Below are 21,657 nucleotides of genomic sequence, written 5' to 3'. Positions count from 1 at the left end.
GTGTCAGTGGGGTCCAGCACCGCCAGCTGTTCCCCTGCTGTGTAGCCGGCAACGTGTCCTGCAAAAGTCACGCAGACACAACACACCCAAAGCTGCCGCCTGTGCAGGCTTCGGCCTACACTCCCCTCCCCCTGCTCCTCCTCCTCCTGCTCCTCCTCCTGCTGTCCCTGGGCTCTAACACACCGCCAGTTTTTGCCCAGATGTGCTAGCTGCACAGAGAAAAACACCAGCCAATGTGTCAGTGGGGTCCAGCACCGCCAGCTGTTCCCCTGCTGTGCAGCCGGCAACGTGTCCTGCAAAAGCCACGCAGACACAAGAACTGAAATTGAAGGGAACCTGTCCCCCCTCCCCCAGGCGTTTTTACGTTATCCAGCCACCTTGTACAGCGGTAATGCTGCATGTGTGCAAGGTGGCTCAGAAACGTATTCTCCTCGCACATGTGGAACTGAAAACACGTCTGCAATGTGTCCTCTGTGTGACCATTTAACCGTCCCGGTGGTGTGACTTTCCTTTGTAATGACACGCTGCAACCCCCTTGGTAGCGCTGCCCGTCTTCTGGCATCATGGTTTGGCTGCCTGCGCCTCTGCGGCCGCCCTGACCCACACAACGCCCCTCGGTGTCTTATTTATTGGGACTGCGAGGGTGTGATTGATGGGCAGGATCAGTGCATCAGTTCGCCTGTCCCTCCTCTCCTTCCGCCTTCTTCGGACTGTGCGGCTTCATGGCCGTGGCATGCGATAAGGGATCAGATGACGCCGCATAGTCTGAAGCGGGTGTAAGAACCCAAGCGAGAGGCGAACATATGTACTGCGCCAGGCCATGAATCCCAGCCCCGCAGTGTTTAAACTATGTCAATACACTGCGGGGCTGTGATTCATGGGCATCGCGAACCGCACCGGCCAACATTAAATGAGGTCAGAAGATGGGCAGCGCTAACGGCGCTAGGCCAGGGGATAACACGACAGCGCAGACTCCTGTACAGCAAATAACAACGCTCGGGAGGCTGCACCCAGCACCAAGGTGGGATTCTTGACACCTGTGCTGCGTCTCATTACAAAGGGAACTCTCGCCTCCATTACACAGTTTGACTGTCTAAAGGGCTGAATGTTATACGTGTTCCATTCAGCGTGTGCAAGGAGAAAAATTACAAGAGCAACCTTTGACTTGCGCAGCACTGCTGCTGCATAAGCTGTGGCTCTTCTACTTTGTAACCCCTGAGGGGGGGTTAAAGGTGACTTTTGAAATCGGTTCAATTAGGCTTCGGCCTACACTCTGCTCCACCTGCAGAGCCCGGGCTCCAACAACGCTAGTTGCTGTCCGGAAGTGCTGGCTGCACAGAGCCAAACACCTCGCCAATGTGTCAGTGGGGTCCAGCACCGCCAGCTGTTCCCCTGCTGTGTAGCCGGCAACGTGTCCTGCAAAAGTCACGCAGACACAACACACCCAAAGCTGCCGCCTGTGCAGGCTTCGGCCTACACTCCCCTCCCCCTGCTCCTCCTCCTCCTGCTCCTCCTCCTGCTGTCCCTGGGCTCTAACACACCGCCAGTTTTTGCCCAGATGTGCTAGCTGCACAGAGAAAAACACCAGCCAATGTGTCAGTGGGGTCCAGCACCGCCAGCTGTTCCCCTGCTGTGCAGCCGGCAACGTGTCCTGCAAAAGCCACGCAGACACAAGAACTGAAATTGAAGGGAACCTGTCCCCCCTCCCCCAGGCGTTTTTACGTTATCCAGCCACCTTGTACAGCGGTAATGCTGCATGTGTGCAAGGTGGCTCAGAAACGTATTCTCCTCGCACATGTGGAACTGAAAACACGTCTGCAATGTGTCCTCTGTGTGACCATTTAACCGTCCCGGTGGTGTGACTTTCCTTTGTAATGACACGCTGCAACCCCCTTGGTAGCGCTGCCCGTCTTCTGGCATCATGGTTTGGCTGCCTGCGCCTCTGCGGCCGCCCTGACCCACACAACGCCCCTCGGTGTCTTATTTATTGGGACTGCGAGGGTGTGATTGATGGGCAGGATCAGTGCATCAGTTCGCCTGTCCCTCCTCTCCTTCCGCCTTCTTCGGACTGTGCGGCTTCATGGCCGTGGCATGCGATAAGGGATCAGATGACGCCGCATAGTCTGAAGCGGGTGTAAGAACCCAAGCGAGAGGCGAACATATGTACTGCGCCAGGCCATGAATCCCAGCCCCGCAGTGTTTAAACTATGTCAATACACTGCGGGGCTGTGATTCATGGGCATCGCGAACCGCACCGGCCAACATTAAATGAGGTCAGAAGATGGGCAGCGCTAACGGCGCTAGGCCAGGGGATAACACGACAGCGCAGACTCCTGTACAGCAAATAACAACGCTCAGGAGGCTGCACCCAGCACCAAGGTGGGATTCTTGACATCTGTGCTGCGTCTCATTACAAAGGGAACTCGCGCCTCCAACACAGTTTGACTGTATAAAGGGCTAAATGTTATACGTGTTTCATTCAGCGTGTGCAAGGAGCGAAATTAAAAGAGCAACCTTTGACTTGTGCAGCACTACTGCTGCATAAGCTGTGGCTCTTCTACTTTCTAACCCCTGAGGGGGGGTTAAAGGTTACCTTTGAAATTGGTTCAAGTAGGCTTCGGCCTACACTCTGCTCCCCCTGCAGAGCCCGGGCTACAACACCGCTCGTTGCTGTCCGGAAGTGCTGGCTGCACAGAGCCAAACACCTCGCCAATGTGTCAGTGGGGTCCAGCACCGCCAGCTGTTCCCCTGCTGTGCAGCCGGCAACGTGTCCTGCAAAAGCCACGCAGACACTTGCTCTTGTACCTTCTGCTCCACATCCTGGTTCCAGTACCGTCAGCTGGTTCCGGGCAGAGCCTTTGGCTTAGGTGCCTCCCTCTGGGTATCCGAGTTCCACCAACGTCAGGTGGTCCTTGGTAGTGCTTTCAGGCACGGGTACCTCCTGCTTAGTAACCGGGTTCCAGTAACGTCAGCTGGTCCTCGGTAGTTCCATTGGCTCTTGGACCTTCGGCTACCCATCCGGGTTCCAGCACCGTCAGCTGGTTCTCGGCAGTGTCTTTTGCTCTTGTACCTTCTGCTCCCCATCCTGGTTCCAGTACCGTCAGCTGGTTCCGGGCAGAGCCTTTGGCTTAGGTGCCTCCCTCTGGGTATCCGAGTTCCACCAACGTCAGGTGGTCCTTGGTAGTGCTTTCAGGCACGGGTACCTCCTGCTTAGTAACCGGGTTCCAGTAACGTCAGCTGGTCCTCGGTAGTTCCATTGGCTCTTGGACCTTCGGGTAGCCATCCGAGTTCCAGTTCCATCAGCTGGTTCTCGGCATTTTCTCAGCCTTCTTGTACCTTCTGCTACATTTCCAAGTTCAAGAGACTAAACACGATGACCCGGAAGAACACCCCTAAGATGACGACGACACCAGAGACGACAACCACCGTGATGACGACGACCCTGGAGACGATGACCCTGAAGACCACCCCGATGACGACGACCCCGGAGACCACCCCGATGACGACGACCCCGGAGACGACGACCCTGGAGACGACGACGACCTGGAAGACCGAGAAGCAGAAGAACAAGAGGCTGCAGAACAAAGAGCAGAAGGACATTAAGCATAACACAAAATATCAGAGCAAAAAAATATTATGTAAATTATAAGCAGAAGAAGACTAAGCAGTGTATGGGGGTGAGTCCGTTCCTCCTCGTGGTGCCCCTGGATAAAGCCTGATGCTGCAGGCCAAACTGAACGCGGACAAATGTAACTGGTTTGTGACAGGCAGAACGGAAGGTGTAATCTTCAAACTTTTATAGATAACAACTACGGGAATGCCTGTCACAAATAAGAATATGATGAAGAAGTTGAATATGATGAAGATAATAGTAAAATAAAAAGAATATGAACAATGTAACCCAAAAAATAATAGGTAGAAGATGAAGAAGAAGATGAATAAGGTGAAGAAGTTGATGTCAAAGAAGCTGATGATGAGGATAATTAAGAAGAAAGCGTGGGAGAAGTAAAAAAGAAGGTGAAGGGCGTGGAAGTAGTGAAACATCAATATCTGACATAAAAAAAAAAAAAAATAACATAGTCAAATTCTTTCTAACGCCGAACTTCATAAAAAAAAATAAAAAATCCTGCTATTCTATTACATTGGGCTAAACCTCTGTCCCTTTAATATCTCCGCCACGTCCCCCAATACATCCTACATTATTCTTAGTTGTTTTCCTTCATGTAGAATGAACCTACAAGTTTATTAAGGGTTTATTTTAATTCCGATATTTTCGTCCCATTGACTTGCATTGGGATCGGGTATCGGTATCGGATTGGATCCGATATTTTGACGGTATCGGCCGATACTTTCCGATACCGATACTTTCCGATATCGGAAAGTATCGCTCAACACTAATCACAGCCCTATTATCTCATCAGACATCCCCAGACCTGCAGACATTTAGCTTGGATATAGAGCCCCCGAGTCTTCTTGTGGCGTAGGATGACTAAATCGCTTTGCGGTTTAATGCAGTCTCTGGAAGCCATCACATGGGGCACCACACCCTTGTGTCTGAGAATCTGGGACGTGGAAAGTAATTGTCCCAGCCCCTCAACGTCTAGCAAAATATCTTCTTGGTATTAAAAATGGAATATAAATTGAAAAAAAAGTTTCAAAAACTTTCCAGCTGACCCCCTGGACATGAACCCGGCTACTTTCCTGATTAAGTCTTTTGTAGATGATTCTACAGTTGTTCCCAACTCTCTGGTTCTGACCTTTTCTGTCAACTCGCTCCACCGGCCCATAAATGCCAGATCACTGTAGGGGTAAAAGGATGGAATCCGGAATGTCCCTGGGCTTCTAGAGGTGGGAGCCCTGCTTATGACGTCCAAATCTACAATTGTTCCCAATTCTGTAGTTCTGACCTTTTCTGTCAACTCGCTCCACCGGCCCACAAATGCCAGATCACTGTAGGGGTGAAAGGATGAAATCCGGAATGTCCCTGGGCTACTAAAGATTGGATCCCAGTTTATGACATCTGTACTGGGGGGATTGTGGAGTCCAGTGGAAAAAAACACTCTACGTGTGAAGGAGGCAGTCTACAGAATAGGGTATAGTCCTGAAGGCTGGGCTACCTGTCCAGCGAGGTGATCATAATTTGCATATTTGACCTTTTCCTCAACTTGCTCCACCGGCCCACAAAGGCCAGATCACTGTAGGGGGCGAAAGGATTAAAACCGGAATGTTCCTGGGCTACTAGAGGTGGGAGCCCTGCTTATGACGTCCAAATCAACAACTGTTCCCAACTCTCTGGTTCTGACCTTTTCCGTCAAGTTGCTCCACCGGCCCACAAAGGCTAGATCACTGTAGGGGGTGAAAGAATGAGAACCGGAATGTCCATGGCCTACTAGATATGGGATCCCAGTTTATGACATCTGTACTGGAGGTTTTGTGTAGTCCACTGGAAAAAAATAACACTCTACATGTGAAGGAGGCAGTCTACAGGATAGGGTATAGTGTTGACGGCCAGGCTACCTGTCCAGCGGGGTGATCATAATTTGCATATTAGACCTTTTACCTCAACTTGCTCCACTGGCCCGCAAAGGCCAGATCACTGTAGGGGTGAAAGAATGAAAACCAGAACGTGCCTTGACTACTAAAGATTGGATCCCAGTTTATGACATTTGTACTGGGGGGTTTGTGGAGTCCAGTCGAAAAAACACACTACATGTGAAGGAGGCAGTCTACAGCATAGGGTATAGTCCTGCAGGCTACCTGTTCAGCGGGGTGATCATAATTTGCATATCAGACCTTTTCCTCAACTTGCTCCATGGGCCCACAAAGGCTAGGTCATTGTAGGGGTGTGAAAGCATGAAAACCGGAATGTTCCTGGGCTACTAGAGGTGGGATCCCAGCTTATGATGTCTGTACTGGGGGTTTGTGGAGTCCTGGGGGAAGAAACATGCTACAGATGAAGGAGACAGTCTACAGAATAGGGTATAGTCCTGTAGACCAGTCTACCTGTCCAACAGGGTTCTCATAATTTACATATGGAGAAGCCTAGAAGGAAGGAATAAGTATAGTATTTTTTGCATGGGAAACAATTAAAGAAACATTAGCGTCTATGAGCCATTAGGAGAAGTGTTTTTAGAAGGGCATATTCCAGAGGAGAAATACTTTTTCTGGCCACAAGGGTCAGCCGAGCTCTGGATCCTCTTTCGTAAAAATTGTTCCTCGGGGGTGGAGCATCAGTATCAGCTCGCCTAACTAATTGGTTACATGCAAGACTCTCTTTAATATTTCTCCACTTGGGTGATCTCTACCTGCTATTAAATCAGCAATGCAGCATAGAAGGATTTCAGTACTCAGACATTCAGAGGAGCTGTAGAAAGGCCCCAGCAAGTGTGGAGCAATGAACCTCAGCTGCAATACCAGACACAACCTGTGGGTAGGTGTGGCACTGTTTTTTGGAAAAACTACCATCATGGTTTTGTAATCTTTTAAAATCTGGGGCAACTACAGAGATATGAGTCCATGCACAACACTTTCCTAAATATGGGGCTCAAAGTTTCAGTTTCTATGATAGGAGCACTTTAAATCCCCCAACCCCCATAACATCCTTCTTGGTAGATCTCTCCCTTGGTGAGCGGGGTATTTCCTAGTATTACATATGTACAGTTCCATGCTTTCTGTGTTTTCCATTATAGACATATGCAAGGAGAAAATGGGAATCTCTGATGCTGCGGCGGTCACCTTGTAAAACTTTCAGTGGGCTTAAATGCTCCTCACAGCTGTCAAAATGATTCTCAAAAACCGCATTGTTCTCTTGTGTTTAGGATGAAAAAAAGACTGTTTTCCAATTCTTAAAACTTCTTGGCCTGTTCTAAGGAAAACGGTTCAGGAATTTATTTTATATGAAAATCTCTAAATTTTTGGAATATATAATATTTGTCTATCATCTATAATATCAATCTATTATCTATCTATTATCTATCTGTCTATTATGTATCTATCGCTCTATTATCTATCTATCATCTATTCTATCTATCTATCTATTATCTATCTATTATCTATCTATATATCATCTATCTATCATCTATCTATCATCTATTATCTATCTACCTATTATCTATCTATCTATCTATCTATCTATTATCTATCTATCATCTATATATTATCTATTATCTATCTATCTATTATCTATCTGTGTATTATCTATTATCTATCTACCTATCATCTATCTATTATCTGTTATCTATCTACCCATCATCTATTATCTGTTATCTATCTATCTATCTATCTATCTATCTATTATCTATCTATGTATTATCTATCATCTATTATCTATCTATCTATCTATCTATCTATCTATCTATCATCTATTATCTATATGTCTATTATCTATCTGTGTATTATCTATTATCTATCTATTATCTATCTATTATCTCTATTATATATCTACGGTATTATCTATCTATCTATCTATCTATCTATCTATCTATCTATCTATCTATCTATCCATTATCTATCTATTATTTATATAATATCTATCTATCTAAAGTTTCTTGGATGATAATTTCTTAGATTGCAAAAGTGTTTGACCCCTCTACCCTACATCTCTTACATTGAATAAAGAGAACCTGTCACTTGTCATAAATATGTATTTTTTTACCTGGTGTAAATGCCGCTGTTCTCCTGAATCTAGCGATGTTTTCCTTTTCTTCTTGCGCCTCTCCATTCCTGAGATATGGCCCATGTTCCCTGTATATACATTTAATCTTGTTAGCCAAGTGGGCGTGGTCCATGAGTAGATATGAGGACCACTCCCATTTGGCAAGCTACTAGATTTATATGCAGAGAAGAAGAGGTCATATCTCAGGAACGAAGAAGAGCAGGAACAAAAGAAAAACATCACCGGATTAAGGAGAACAGCGGCATCTACACCAGGTGATAAAGTTATATATTTAAGGCAAGTGACAGGTTTTCTTGAAAGAGTAGAATAGACGCAGATATATATTAAAATGCCATAAAAGTGGAGCACTGGAGGGGATGAGCCCTAATGTACTGGAAGGACCCCCCATCACACTCTCTGTTTATACGTTTCCATCCCAGCATTCCGGGAATGTCCCATTGTAACAAATGTCACTATTACGCACTCTATAAATTAGTTAATATTTAATTAGTTTTTGGGGATGGCGTCAATGTTGAGGAATGTATGTTATTACAAACACATGTATTGGACACCGAGCCGAGAATTTTTTCCAGACTCCATGCCAGGTCAGGACGGGGTCTGAAGCACATTACTATGTAGACGTCTCCTTGGGCTCAGACGGATCAGCGCATGGTACCTGCACGGTCCCTCTGCTACTGCCTGTGGTGTGTACAGGGTCCTGGAGCAGGAATTCACTGCATTGCTTGGGATTCCCCACCGCTGTCGGCTCTGGGCCACCAAGAGTTAACGGAGTGTTTTTGGGGTGACGTCGTCTGGAGGACCCCAGTCAGGGTGTCACTGCCTGTATGATAGAAAGTGTGAAACCTGAGACCCCAGCACTGCAAGCATGAAGAGAAGGAGACCCTGAATGTCTGCGGAGCGCCTGTACTGGGATCATAGAGGACACCATGACCCTGATCGGGAGGACCAGTCTGGCTCTGTTCTACCTCTGCTCCCTCCACATCGCTGCCCACCCCAGAGGTTCAAGTGAGTACCAGCTGTGATGTCAGGGGGATGCCAGACTCCGGTAAGGGCTGAGTTACAGGAGAGGGGCTTTCTTAGAATGGCAGATGCATTTAAAGGATATGTTTTTTTGTGTGTCGGAAATAGCGCCACTCTTGTCCATAGGCTGTGCCTGGTATTGCTTTCAGTTCAAAACTGCAATACCAACAAATGGCCAGAAGAGGCGCTGTTTTGGGGGAAAATCTATTAAATGAACTAATTATTACTTACAATGAGTATGGCAGCATGGAAATTACCGTGATGTGATGAGATCCAGAGAGTATATGCAAGGTTTTTATCAGCAGACGCGTTTCGGCATTCTCAAGGTAAAAAAAGCAAATGTCTAAGGACAATAATAGAAACTTTTGTTTTCTTACATTGATGACAATGCCTTGTCCACAAGTACTGACGTTATGTCTGGGGCTCCACGCAAATTTGTCCATTACATAAGTCGTCCATCCAAATATTGCTGCGTGCATTAATGCAAAATGCGGTCATGCTGCAACCCACAGGAGACCGCAACCGCGACACACTTGGAACCAGTTGGATTTTTGCGATTTGCTTGACGCAGTCACAATATCTTGACCCCATTCATACGAGGAGATGTAGCAGAGGCAAACAGTGATTTATGACCATGGAAAAACTCAGGGATAGTGTTATTAAAGTTGGCGATCTATATATTCACATAGGAAGAACATGAACATGTACAGTACGGATCTCATTGCTGAATGTTAAAAAGTTACTAAACTTTTATTTATTTATTTTTTTATATATATTTTTGTCCAGCATGGAAAGTTATAAAAGGAAGTATTTCTTCATTGTTGAAAAAAAATAAATAAAAAATTGCATGTACGTGATTTGCAAATCCCGGCTTTTTCCCCTTCCATTTTCTTCCTTTAGATACATTGATATCAGAATGTACTCCTTTGGAGTACAGATGATGGCAGTGATGGATCAGCTCAGCACCTGTATCTTACTAACTCTGGGGATAAGATGCTGCAGGAGATTATTGTTAATAAGCTGAACACTCCAAGGAGGACACAGGTGCTGAGCTGATCCATCACTGCCATCATCTGTACTCCAGATATCAAAGCAGATAAATAGACTTGGGGGGGAAAGCCGGGGTTTGGACGACATTCCTATAATAAAGTGATTTACAAACTTTCCAAACTTTCCATGCTGGACAAAATTATCCCCAAAAAATAAAATTATTTACTGTTAGTTTCTGTCCAGCTTTCTTTAACTCCCTAGTGCCTGAATTACATTTTTCATTTTTTTGCAGTAAAATTTGTATGAACTTTCACACCTATATGCACTTAACTATACAGTGAGATTTTTTTAATCCGGCATCTGATAATCTAGAAATTGTGATAATCAAGCAAGACACTGAATCAATGTAGCCGAGCCGAGTTTAACATTCTTTTGTTCTGTGATATTGATATTATGATTAACTGTACAAAACAAATGTAGTTCTGCGCCATTTTTACATCCAGGAGATCTGTATATTAGTAAATGCGGCAGAATGTCAGAAGTTGTAAAAGTCAAGGGGTGTAATGGAGAAAACCATCAACTGGAAGAAAGTTGTTAAGGTTAGTTATGGTAAACTCATGGGCAACAGATGTATCCACATAATAGTAAATAATACGTTAAAAAACAACTAGCCAACTTTTCAGTACTAACAGTCACAGGGTACGCAGCACAAGCTGAAAAGCAATGCTGCAAACTGTTGTCCTCTTTGGTCGATATTGTAAGGTTTTGCGCATTTGCTTCATTGCACAATTCTTTCACATTATGAAATCCAATGAATATAAAGGTTTTTTTTTTACCCCAGAATATACAGTGATAAATGAAAACTGCCCAGGAGCTGAGTGGAATATCATGTGCCGAGACTGCTGTGAATATGATCAGGTGGAGTGTGTGTGTCCGGGAGGCAATAAGAAGGTGGGGTATACCATCCCATGCTGCCGGAATGAAGATAACGAGTGTGACTCCTGCCTTATACACCCAGGTATCAAACACAATATTTATGCCTTATGTCGTCTAAAATGAGTGCTATAATTCTACCACCCCTGTACAAGAATAAAACTACTATAATACTGCTCCTATGTGTAAGAATATAATACTACTAGATGGTGGCCCGATTCTAACGCATCGGGTATTCTAGAATATGTATGTCCACGTAGTATATTGCCCAGCCACATAGTTTATTGCTGTAATAATTATAGGGGATAACTCAGGAGACTCTTTGCGTGGAACAAGACAACTACAGGACACAGTTTTATAAGGCCATGTTCACACTTTTGCGGGTTTTACCGCGGATCCGCGGCGATTTTGATGCTGCGGGTCCGCAGCAGTTTCCATAGTGTTTACATTTACATGTAACCCCTATGGAAACCGCAAACCGCTGTGCACATGCTGCGGGAAAAACCGCGCAGAAACGCAGCGGTTTACAACCCGCAGCATGTCACTTCTTTGTGCAGAATCGCAGCGATTCTGCACACATAGAAATGCATTGATCCGCTTACTTCCCGCATGGGGCTGTGCCCACGATGCGGGAACTAAGCGAATAATGTGCAGTTGCTACCCGGGGTGGAGGAGAGGAAACTCTCCTCCAGGCCCTGGTAACCATATTTCTGGTAAAAAAAAAGAATAAAAATAAAAAATAATGCTATACTCACCTCTCAGCGCTGCACGCGGCAGTCCGGTCTCAGGTTTGCTGTGTGAGCAGGACCTGCGGTGACGTCGCGGTCACATGACCGTGATGACGCCGCGGTCACATGACCGTGACGTCACGAAGGTCCTTCTCGCACAGCATCTTTGGAAAAGGACCGAAACGAAGGAGATCGGGACGTCAGAGGGGGTGAGTATAAACCATTTTTTTTTATTTTTAACATTACTATTGATGCTGCATATGCAGCATCAATAGTAAAACCAATGCCCGCAGCGGAAACCGCAAGACAAAACGTGATAAATCTGCAGGGATAACCGCAGCGGTTTTGCCCTGCAGATTTATCAAATCCGCTGCGGGAGAACCCGCAGGGACCCGAACCTACGTGTGCACATAGCCTAAGTCTATATTATCACACGGTGATTCAAACAGGTGCAGAGAGAAACTCAAGTCCACAACACTTGGTGTAAATATTAAACGCAGCTTAGCAGTCTATAGGAAACTTCAGAGGAAAATGCAATCAAGCAGAAAGTCTATGAAGCACAGTTATTCTTGAGGATACTTGACATGAATAAATCCTTGTCTTAGTCCAGACACAGATAGATATGCTTATAAGGCAGTTCAAATCATATCTTAGCTCAACCAGGGAGGCCTGGTTAATAGTCTCAGGTTTTTGCAGAGCAGAAACAGCTTACATGTCCAGCAAATGCAGATGGAAGTAAACACGAGCAGCAGATGAAGGAGGATTACTGGAAACTGGTGTATGTAGCAGGAACTCAGAGCAGAGTAGCAGGATCACCACACAGGTTCACAGGAGCAGGTATATAGCCAGGGAGTCACCAGAGGTCAGGAGCTGGATGCAAGGCAGAATACTCTAGCACAGACTAAAGGCTGGGGTGGAGTTTTATAGCAGGAAGACACAGTGCACATGAGAACAAAGACGCCATCTTGGAAAAGGGCAGTAATATACAAAAGGTAAAAAATGTTCAGAGTCCTGACATTACTTCCTCCTTAGAAGCGGCCTCAGGACAATCCTGGACCTGGTTTCTCAGGGAATCTCTGATGAAAACGAGAAATGTTCTGTTGGGCATTGATGTTTTCCACAAGTTCCCAAGAGTCTTCCTCAGGGGGATATCCCTGCCATCTTATCAGATATTGGAGCCGATTCCTGTGAATCCTGGAATCAACAATTTCCTCCACCACAAATTGTTCTTGCCCATCAATCACCACAGGCTGCGGAGGTGGCACAACATGTCCCTGGAAGGTATTAGGAGATACAGGCATTAGTAAAGATACATGAAAAACTGGGTGTACCTTCATAGTCCTAGGCAGCTTCAGCCGGCAGGCCACAGAGCTCACAATACCGTTGATCTTGAAAGGGCCAATGAATTTCTGTCCAAGTTTTTGTGAAGGAACGTTTAACTTCAGATTCTTAGTTGCTAATGGAGCGCCCCCACTGCCGCAGGGCCGAGGGGCACCCGGTACCGGGCCTCTACGTCTCGGTTCTGGGGTTGTCACGGTGGCTGGGCCCGGTCCGTGACCCTGCTGAGGGGCGTCCAGTGAAAGTTGAGAATGTGATGAGATTGTGGTGCGGCGCAGGTCGCAGTAAATAACGAGGAAACCAGGTTGCAGTCTCTTTACCTCTTTACTGAAGGCTTCAGGATCCTCTGTCCGGAATACGGTTAACCGGGCTGCGTGAGTCCGGCCGGTCCGATGGCACCTCCAGAGTTCCCTTTGCAGGTGGAAATCTGTGCCTACCTTCTAGCGCTTGTGTGTTGTGGTCCTCCCCTGCTGTGCTTATGGGATAGTCCCCACAACTGTTGTGTCTGTTTCTGAAGTTCCCTCACAACTCGATTTTGATGTTCTTCTTCGTCCCCCCAGATGATATGGCTAGGACGCACCCGTATGACGGGTAGGCTCGGAGCTCTTCCGGGACCCTAGTGTCGCCTGTTATGACCCCAATGGCAGAGGGTCTCAAAAGTACATACCAAGTCTGCAAACACAAAAAACCAGCTCATAGGGCAGTGGTAACTGGGCTGACCATATATCTAATCCTAGCACCACAAATAGCAGCAGCCGGGGAACGTGCCTACGTTGGTTCTAGACGTCTCGCGCCAGCCGGAGAACTAACTAACCCTAGAAGGGAAAAGATAGACCTTTCTTGCCTCCAGAGAAAAGACCCCAAAAGTTGGATACAAGCCCCCAACAAATAATAACGGTGAGGTAAGGAGAAAAGACAAACGTAAGAATGAACTAGATATTTAGCAAAGAGTGGCCCACTGACTAATAGCAGAATATAGTAAGATGACTTATATGGTCAGCAAAAACCCTATCAAAATTTCCACGCTGGATATTCAAGAACCCCCGAACCGTCTAACGGCCCGGGGGGAGAACACCAGCCCCCTAGAGCTTCCAGCAAAATCAGGAATCACATTTAGTACAAGCTGGACAAAAGATAAGAGCAAAGCAAATAACCAAAAAACAAGGAAGCAGGACTTAGCTAATTTTTGCAAGATCCAAGACCAGCAGACAGGAGCAAACAGAAAGGAACTGATTACAACGATGCCAGGCACTGGACTGAGAAACCAGGAAGTTAATATAGCAACACCCCTGGACTAACGACCCAGGTGGGTGCCAAACTGAGGAAAGACAATCCCAGAGTCATATCACTAGTGACCACAAGAGGGAGCCAAAAAAGTCTAATTCACAACAGTACCCCCCCCTTAAGGAGGGGTCACCGAACCCTCACCAAGACCACCAGGGCGATCAGGGTGAGCAGCGTGAAAGGCACGAACTAAATCGGCCGCATGCACATCAGAGGCAACCACCCAGGAATTATCCTCCTGACCCTAGCCCTTCCACTTGACCAGATACTGAAGCCTCCGCCAGGAGAGACGAGAATCCAAGATCTTCTCCACCATGTACTCCAACTCGCCCTCAACCAACACCGGAGCAGGAGGCTCAACAGAAGGAACCACAGGTACAACGTACCGCCGCAACAAAGACCTATGGAACACGTTGTGAATGGCAAACGACACCGGAAGATCCAAGCGAAAGGACACAGGATTAAGGATTTCCAATATCTTGTAAGGACCGATGAAGCGAGGCTTAAATTTAGGGGAGGAGACCTTCATAGGAACAAATCGAGAAGACAGCCATACCAAATCCCCAACACGAAGTCGGGGACCCACACCGCGGCGGCGGTTGGCAAAACGCTGAGCCTTCTCCTGTGACAACTTCAAGTTGTCCACCACATGATTCCAGATCCGCTGCAACCTATCCACCACGGAATCTACCTCAGGACAGTCAGAAGGCTCCACATGTCCCGAGGAAAAACGAGGATGGAAACCAGAGTTGCAAAAAAATGGCGAAACCAAAGTAGCGGAACTAGCCCGATTATTAAGGGCAAACTCAGCCAACGGCAAGAAGGTCACCCAATCATCCTGATCTGCAGAAACAAAACACCTCAAATAAGCCTCCAGAGTCTGATTAGTTCGCTCCGTTTGTCCATTAGTCTGAGGATGAAAGGCAGACGAAAACGACAAATCAATGCCCATCTTAGCACAAAAGGATCGCCAGAACCTGGAAACAAACTGGGATCCTCTGTCAGACACAATATTCTCAGGAATGCCGTGTAAACGAACCACATTCTGAAAGAACAAAGGAACCAGATCGGAAGAGGAAGGCAGCTTAGGCAAAGATACCAAATGGACCATCTTGGAAAAGCGATCACATACCACCCAGATGACAGACATGCCCTGAGACACCGGAAGATCTGAAATGAAATCCATGGAAATGTGTCCAAGGCCTCTTCGGGACAGGCAAGGGCAAGAGCAACCCGCTGGCACGAGAACAGCAAGGCTTAGCTCGAGCACAAGTCCCACAGGACTGCACAAATGACCGCACATCCCGTGACAAGGAAGGCCACCAAAAGGACCTAGCCACCAGATCTCTGGTGCCAAAAATTCTCGGATGCCCTGCCAACACCGAGGAATGAACCTCGGAAATGACTCTGCTGGTCCACTTATCAGGAACAAACAGTCTGTCAGGTGGACAAGAGTCAGGTCTACCAGCCTGAAATCTCTGCAACACACGTCGCAAATCCGGAGAAATGGCTGACAGGATAACTCCCTCTTTGAGAATACCAACTGGTTCTGCGACTCCAGGAGAGTCAGGCACAAAGCTCCTTGAAAGAGCATCAGCCTTCACATTCTTTGAACCTGGTAAATACGAGACCACAAAGTCAAAACAGGAGAAAAACAATGACCAGCGGGCCTGTCTAGGATTCAGGCGTTTAGCAGACTCGAGATACATCAGATTTTTGTGATCAGTCAAGACCACCACACGATGCTTAGCACCCTCGAGCCAATGAAGCCACTCCTCAAATGCCCACTTCATGGCTAACAACTCCCGATTGCCAACATCATAATTCCGCTCAGCAGGCGAAAACTTCCTAGAGAAAAAAGCACATGGTCTCATTACAGAGCAACCAGGGCCTCTCTGCGACAAAACGGCCCCTGCCCCAATCTCAGAAGCATCCACTTCAACCTGAAAGGGAAGTGAGACATCAGGCTGGCACAAAACAGGCGCCGAAGTAAACCGGCGCTTCAACTCTTGAAAGGCTTCCACGGCTGCAGGAGCCCAGTTAGCAACATCAGAACCTTTCTTGGTCATATCCGTCAAAGGTTTAACAACGCTAGAAAAATTAGCGATAAAACGACGGTAGAAGTTAGCAAAACCCAAGAACTTCTGAAGACTCTTAACTGACGTGGGTTGAGTCCAATCATGAATAGCTCGGACCTTGACTGGGTCCATCTCCACCGCAGAAGGGGAAAAAATAAAACCCAAAAAGGGAACCTTCTGTACTCCAAAGAGACACTTTGAGCCCTTAACAAACAAAGCATTCTCACGCAAAACCTGAAACACCATCCTGACCTGCTCTACATGCAAGTCCCAATCATCAGAAAAAACCAGAATATCATCCAGATAAACAATCATAAATTTATCCAGATACTTCCGGAAAATATCATGCATAAAGGACTGAAACACTGAAGGAGCATTAGAGAGCCCGAAAGGCATCACCAAGTACTCAAAATGACCTTCGGGCGTATTAAATGCAGTTTTCCATTCATCTCCTTGCTTAATGCGCACAAGGTTGTACGCACCACGAAGATCTATCTTGGTGAACCACTTGGCACCTTTAATCCGGGCAAACAAGTCCGACAACAGAGGCAAAGGATACTGAAATTTAACAGTGATTTTATTCAGAAGCCGATAGTCAATACAAGGTCTCAAAGATCCGTCCTTCTTGGCCACAAAAAAGAATCCCGCACCAAGAGGGGAAGAGGATGGACGGATATGCCCCTTCTCCAGAGATTCCTTGATATACGAACGCATTGCGGTATGCTCAGGTACAGACAGATTAAATAATCTTCCCTTAGGAAATTTACTACCTGGAATCAAATCTATAGCGCAGTCACAGTCCCTATGAGGAGGAAGAGCACCGGACCTGGACTCGCTGAATACATCCTGGTAATCAGACAAATACTCAGGAACTTCCGAAGGAGTAGAGGAAGCAATAGACACCGGCGGGGAATCACCATGAATTCCCTGACAGCCCCAACTTGACACAGACATTGCCTTCCAATCCAAGACTGGATTATGGGTCTGTAACCATGGCAGACCCAAAACGACCAAATCATGCATTTTATGCAGAACAAGAAAACGAATCACCTCCCGATGTTCAGGAGTCATGCACATGGTTACCTGTGTCCAAAACTGCGGTTTATTTTCTGCCAATGGCGTAGCATCAATACCTCTAAGAGGGATAGGATTTACCAACGGCTCAAGAACAAAACCACAGCGCTTGGCAAACGACAGATCCATAAGACTCAGGGCAGCACCTGAATCCACAAACGCCATAACAGGGTAGGAGGACAATGAGCAAATTAAAGTCACAGACAAAATAAATTTAGGTTGCAAATTACCAATGGCGACAGGACTAACAACCCTAGTTAGGCGTTTAGAGCATGCTGATATAACATGTGTAGAATCACCACAGTAAAAACACAACCCATTCTGACGTCTATGATTTTTCCGTTCATTTCTAGTCTGAATTCTATCACATTGCATTAAATCAGGTGTTTGTTCAGACAACACCACCAGAGGATTCGCGGCTTTGCGCTCCCGCAAATGCCGGTCAATTTGAATAGCCAGCGCCATGGAATCATTCAGACCTGTAGGAATGGAGAAACCCACCATCACATTCTTAATGGCTTCAGAAAGGCCATTTCTGAAATTTGCGGCCAGAGCACACTCATTCCACTGAGTAAGCACGGACCATTTCCGAAATTTTTGGCAATACACTTCAGCTTCATCCTGACCCTGAGAAATAGCCAGCAAGACTTTTTCTGCCTGAATTTCAAGATTGGGTTCCTCGTAAAGCAATCCGAGCGCCAGAAAAAACGCATCAATATTTGCCAATGCCGGATCTCCTGGCGCTAGCGAGAAGGCCCAATCCTGAGGGTCGCCCCGTAAGAAAGAGATAACAATTTTAACTTGCTGAGCTGAGTCTCCAGATGAACGGGGTCTCAGAGATAGAAACAATTTACAATTATTCCTGAAATTCCTAAACTTAAATCGGTCTCCAGAGAACAGTTCAGGAATAGGTATTTTAGGTTCAGACATTGGACTACTGGTAACAAAATCTTGTATGCCCTGCACACGAGCAGCAAGCTGATCCACACTTGTAATCAAAGTCTGGACATTCATGTCTGCAGCAAGCACAAGCCACTCAGAGGTAAAGGGGAGGAAAAAAGAGAGGAAAGAAAAAAAAAAAAAAAAAACTCAGACTTTCCTTTCTTGTAATCCCACTTCTGCAATGCATTAAACATTCAACCTTGGCCTGGCATACTGTTATGACCCCAATGGCAGAGGGTCTCAAAAGTACATACCAAGTCTGCAAACACAAAAAACCAGCTCATAGGGCAGTGGTAACTGGGCTGACCATATATCTAATCCTAGCACCACAAATAGCAGCAGCCGGGGAACGTGCCTACGTTGGTTCTAGACGTCTCGCGCCAGCCGGAGAACTAACTAACCCTAGAAGGGAAAAGATAGACCTTTCTTGCCTCCAGAGAAAAGACCCCAAAAGTTGGATACAAGCCCCCAACAAATAATAACGGTGAGGTAAGGAGAAAAGACAAACGTAAGAATGAACTAGATATTTAGCAAAGAGTGGCCCACTGACTAATAGCAGAATATAGTAAGATGACTTATATGGTCAGCAAAAACCCTATCAAAATTTCCACGCTGGATATTCAAGAACCCCCGAACCGTCTAACGGCCCGGGGGGAGAACACCAGCCCCCTAGAGCTTCCAGCAAAATCAGGAATCACATTTAGTACAAGCTGGACAAAAGATAAGAGCAAAGCAAATAACCAAAAAACAAGGAAGCAGGACTTAGCTAATTTTTGCAAGATCCAAGACCAGCAGACAGGAGCAAACAGAAAGGAACTGATTACAACGATGCCAGGCACTGGACTGAGAAACCAGGAAGTTAATATAGCAACACCCCTGGACTAACGACCCAGGTGGGTGCCAAACTGAGGAAAGACAATCCCAGAGTCATATCACTAGTGACCACAAGAGGGAGCCAAAAAAGTCTAATTCACAACAGTCGCCCCTCTCCAACTGTTGCCCCCTATGTCTTCTTAGGTGATTTGAGTGAGACAGCCCGCCTATAACTGACTGTCCTGCCATAGGTTTGAAGTAAGGCCTGGAGCTCAATACTTCCTCGGCGTTTCCGGCCACCGGCTGCGCGCCTCAGTAGGATGTTGCCTCGGTCTTACAGCACGACTCCTACTGGTGTTTCTCCTTGTTGCGTTGATCTCGTTTCTCACTCAGCACAATAAACCTCGCTTCTTGTCCTTTCTTAGGGTACCGCCGCGATCAGGTGCAGGCGCGGTCCCGTAACGTTCTTTCCTGTTCGCTAGGCCTCTGTCAGGATCCCACCCCTGACAGGGACCCCCTGAATCTTCCCCTGCAACACCATCTGCCACAGGATGTTGCCTGGTTCCAACCCAGTCAGCTTCTTTTTCAACTTCCTATCTAACCCCCAGTTTTACCAGACTGTGAGGAGTGGCCTAATACATAGCGCCCTTAGCTCCCCCTGGAGGCCAGACTGTGAAGTGTATTGGTGTCTGTGATACCTGGTCAGGTGAACTCCTTCTGTGCCATCAGACGTACCATAGCCCCCCTTAGCGGCGGAGCATCAGTACTGCAACGACCAGGACTCTGGGGCGCTGCACTAACCACACGGAATCTCCTACCTTGAACATGGGTGCAGGTTTACGGAATCTATCAGCCGATCTCTTATAACGTTCTTGAGCTGTGGTCAGGGATTCCTTCAGAACCTCCAGATTTTGTCTCATCGCAGTCAGCCTTTCCTCCACTGCCGGAACCGGAGAATTAATTGGAGACCTAGGTAAAATAAATGGATGATAACCCAGATTGGCAAAGAAAGGTGTAAATTTAGTGGAGGCGCTCTGAGAATTATTATATGAAAATTCGGCTAACGGCAGCAACTTCAACCAACTATCCTGGAGATGGCTGACATAGCATCTTAGATATTGCTCCAGCGTCTGGTTGGTACGCTCAGTCTGACCATTTGTCTGGGGATGGTAAGCGGAAGAGAGACAGACATTAATATTGAGTGCAGAGCAAAACCCCTTCCAGAATCTTGAAGTGAACTGTGCTCCACGGTCAGAGATGATCTCATCCGGAACCCCATGCAACCGAAAGACATTCTGTATAACCAAGTTCACTGTATCTTTAGCTGAGGGGAGGCTGGTGCATGGAACAAAATGAGCAGCTTTAGTCAGGCGATCAACTACCACCATGATTCTATTCATGCCCCCCGATGTAGACAGCTCCACAATAAAGTCCATTGATATAGACCCCCAAGGGCGGGACAGAACAGGAAATGGTTGTAGAAGACCCGTAGGTGCCACATGAGGAGTCTTGTCTTGAGAACATAGTCCTTGGTATCCTTCAGGCAAGTTGGCCACCAGAAGAATCGGCTCAGGAACTCTTGTGTCTTCTGTACCCCCCTGTGACCAGCCAACTTGGAGTCATGTACCAACTTGAGGATCTGCAGACGGACGACCTCAGGGATGTAGATACGTCGATCTCTGAACCACATGCCACCCTTGAAGACAAGATTAATATCCACAGGTGGGTTGGCCAGAAATACATCACCGTCATAGGCCTCCCTGCACTCCTTCCACAAGTCCTGATCGGGGATAACTCAGATGAAATTGGCATCAGATAGAATGGTCTTGGACGGGGCTCCAGGTACGGAATCCGCAGCATGGATTCGGGATAAAGCATCAGCCTTCCCATTACGAGAACCTGGACGGTACGAGATAACAAAGTTAAATTGATTTAAAAATAAGTTCTAACGAGCCTGATGAGGAGAAAGACATCTAGCGGATCTAAAGAACTCTAGATTGAGATGGTCAGTTAGCACTATGATCTGTTGTGCAGCTCCTTGCAGATGATGCCTCCATTCTTTGAAAGCCGCAATAATAGCCAGCAATTCCTTGTCTCCCACGTCGTAATTCTTCTCTGCTGAGGTTAGTCTACGGGAAAAGAAAGCACAAGGATGTAGCAGACCCTTCTCTCCAGTTCTTTGGGAGAGAATAGCCCCCAAAGCATTATCAGAAGCGTCCACCTCCACAATGAATGAAAGTGTTGGATCTGGGTGTATCAACAGCGGTGCTGATGTGAAACAGATCTTAAGCCGATCAAAAGCTTCTTGAGCCTGTGATGACCACTTAAAGGGCTTTTCCTTCTTTGTCAAGGAAGTGATGGGACGGACAATATCAGAAAAATTTCGAATGAAGCGTCTGTAGAAATTTGCAAAACCAATAAAACATTGGACCTCATTAACGTTCTTGGGTACCGGCCAGTCAAGGATAGCCTGAATCTTACCAGATTCCATGTTCAGCCCCTGGGTAGAGATGATATAACCTAAGAACTGTATCTCAGAACGATGGAACTCTCATTTCTCCGGCTTGATATACAGATGGTTCTCTTTCAGACATCTTAAAACAGCTTTGACATGTTCTTCATGTTCCTGTAGAGAGTCAGAAAAGATTAGAATATCGTCCAAATAGATCACCACAAACTGGTCCAACAAATCTCTGAAAATGTCATTAGCAAGGTGTTGAAACGTTGCAGGGGCATTACAAAGCCCGAAGGGCATCACGAGATATTCAAAGTGTCCATACCG

The 21,657-nt window shown here is 46.5% G+C and overlaps 1 protein-coding gene and 1 long non-coding RNA gene across 3 annotated transcripts in view; one reads left to right on the top strand and one right to left on the bottom strand.

The window, feature by feature from the left end:
- LOC143806467 (uncharacterized) overlaps nt 1-21,657 on the bottom strand; it is a 100,645-nt gene that overhangs the window by 60,167 nt on the left and 18,821 nt on the right. The window lies entirely within an intron of this gene.
- The window catches only part of PAMR1 (peptidase domain containing associated with muscle regeneration 1), an 87,768-nt gene continuing 74,434 nt past the window's right edge, over nt 8,324-21,657 (top strand). Inside the window, exons 1-2 of one of the 2 annotated variants that reach the window (XM_077287023.1) lie at nt 8,324-8,680; nt 10,527-10,703. In XM_077287023.1, coding sequence (XP_077143138.1) covers nt 8,602-8,680; nt 10,527-10,703 — 256 coding nt within the window. In that variant the 5' untranslated portion in view covers nt 8,324-8,601. The remainder of the gene's footprint in view (nt 8,681-10,526; nt 10,704-21,657) is intronic. The other variant, XM_077287024.1, reaches the window with a different exon arrangement.

The sequence above is a fragment of the Ranitomeya variabilis genome, chromosome 2 (genome assembly GCF_051348905.1).
Source record: "Ranitomeya variabilis isolate aRanVar5 chromosome 2, aRanVar5.hap1, whole genome shotgun sequence".
NCBI lineage: Eukaryota > Metazoa > Chordata > Amphibia > Anura > Dendrobatidae > Ranitomeya > Ranitomeya variabilis.
This window is presented reverse-complemented; position numbering and strand designations above follow the sequence as displayed.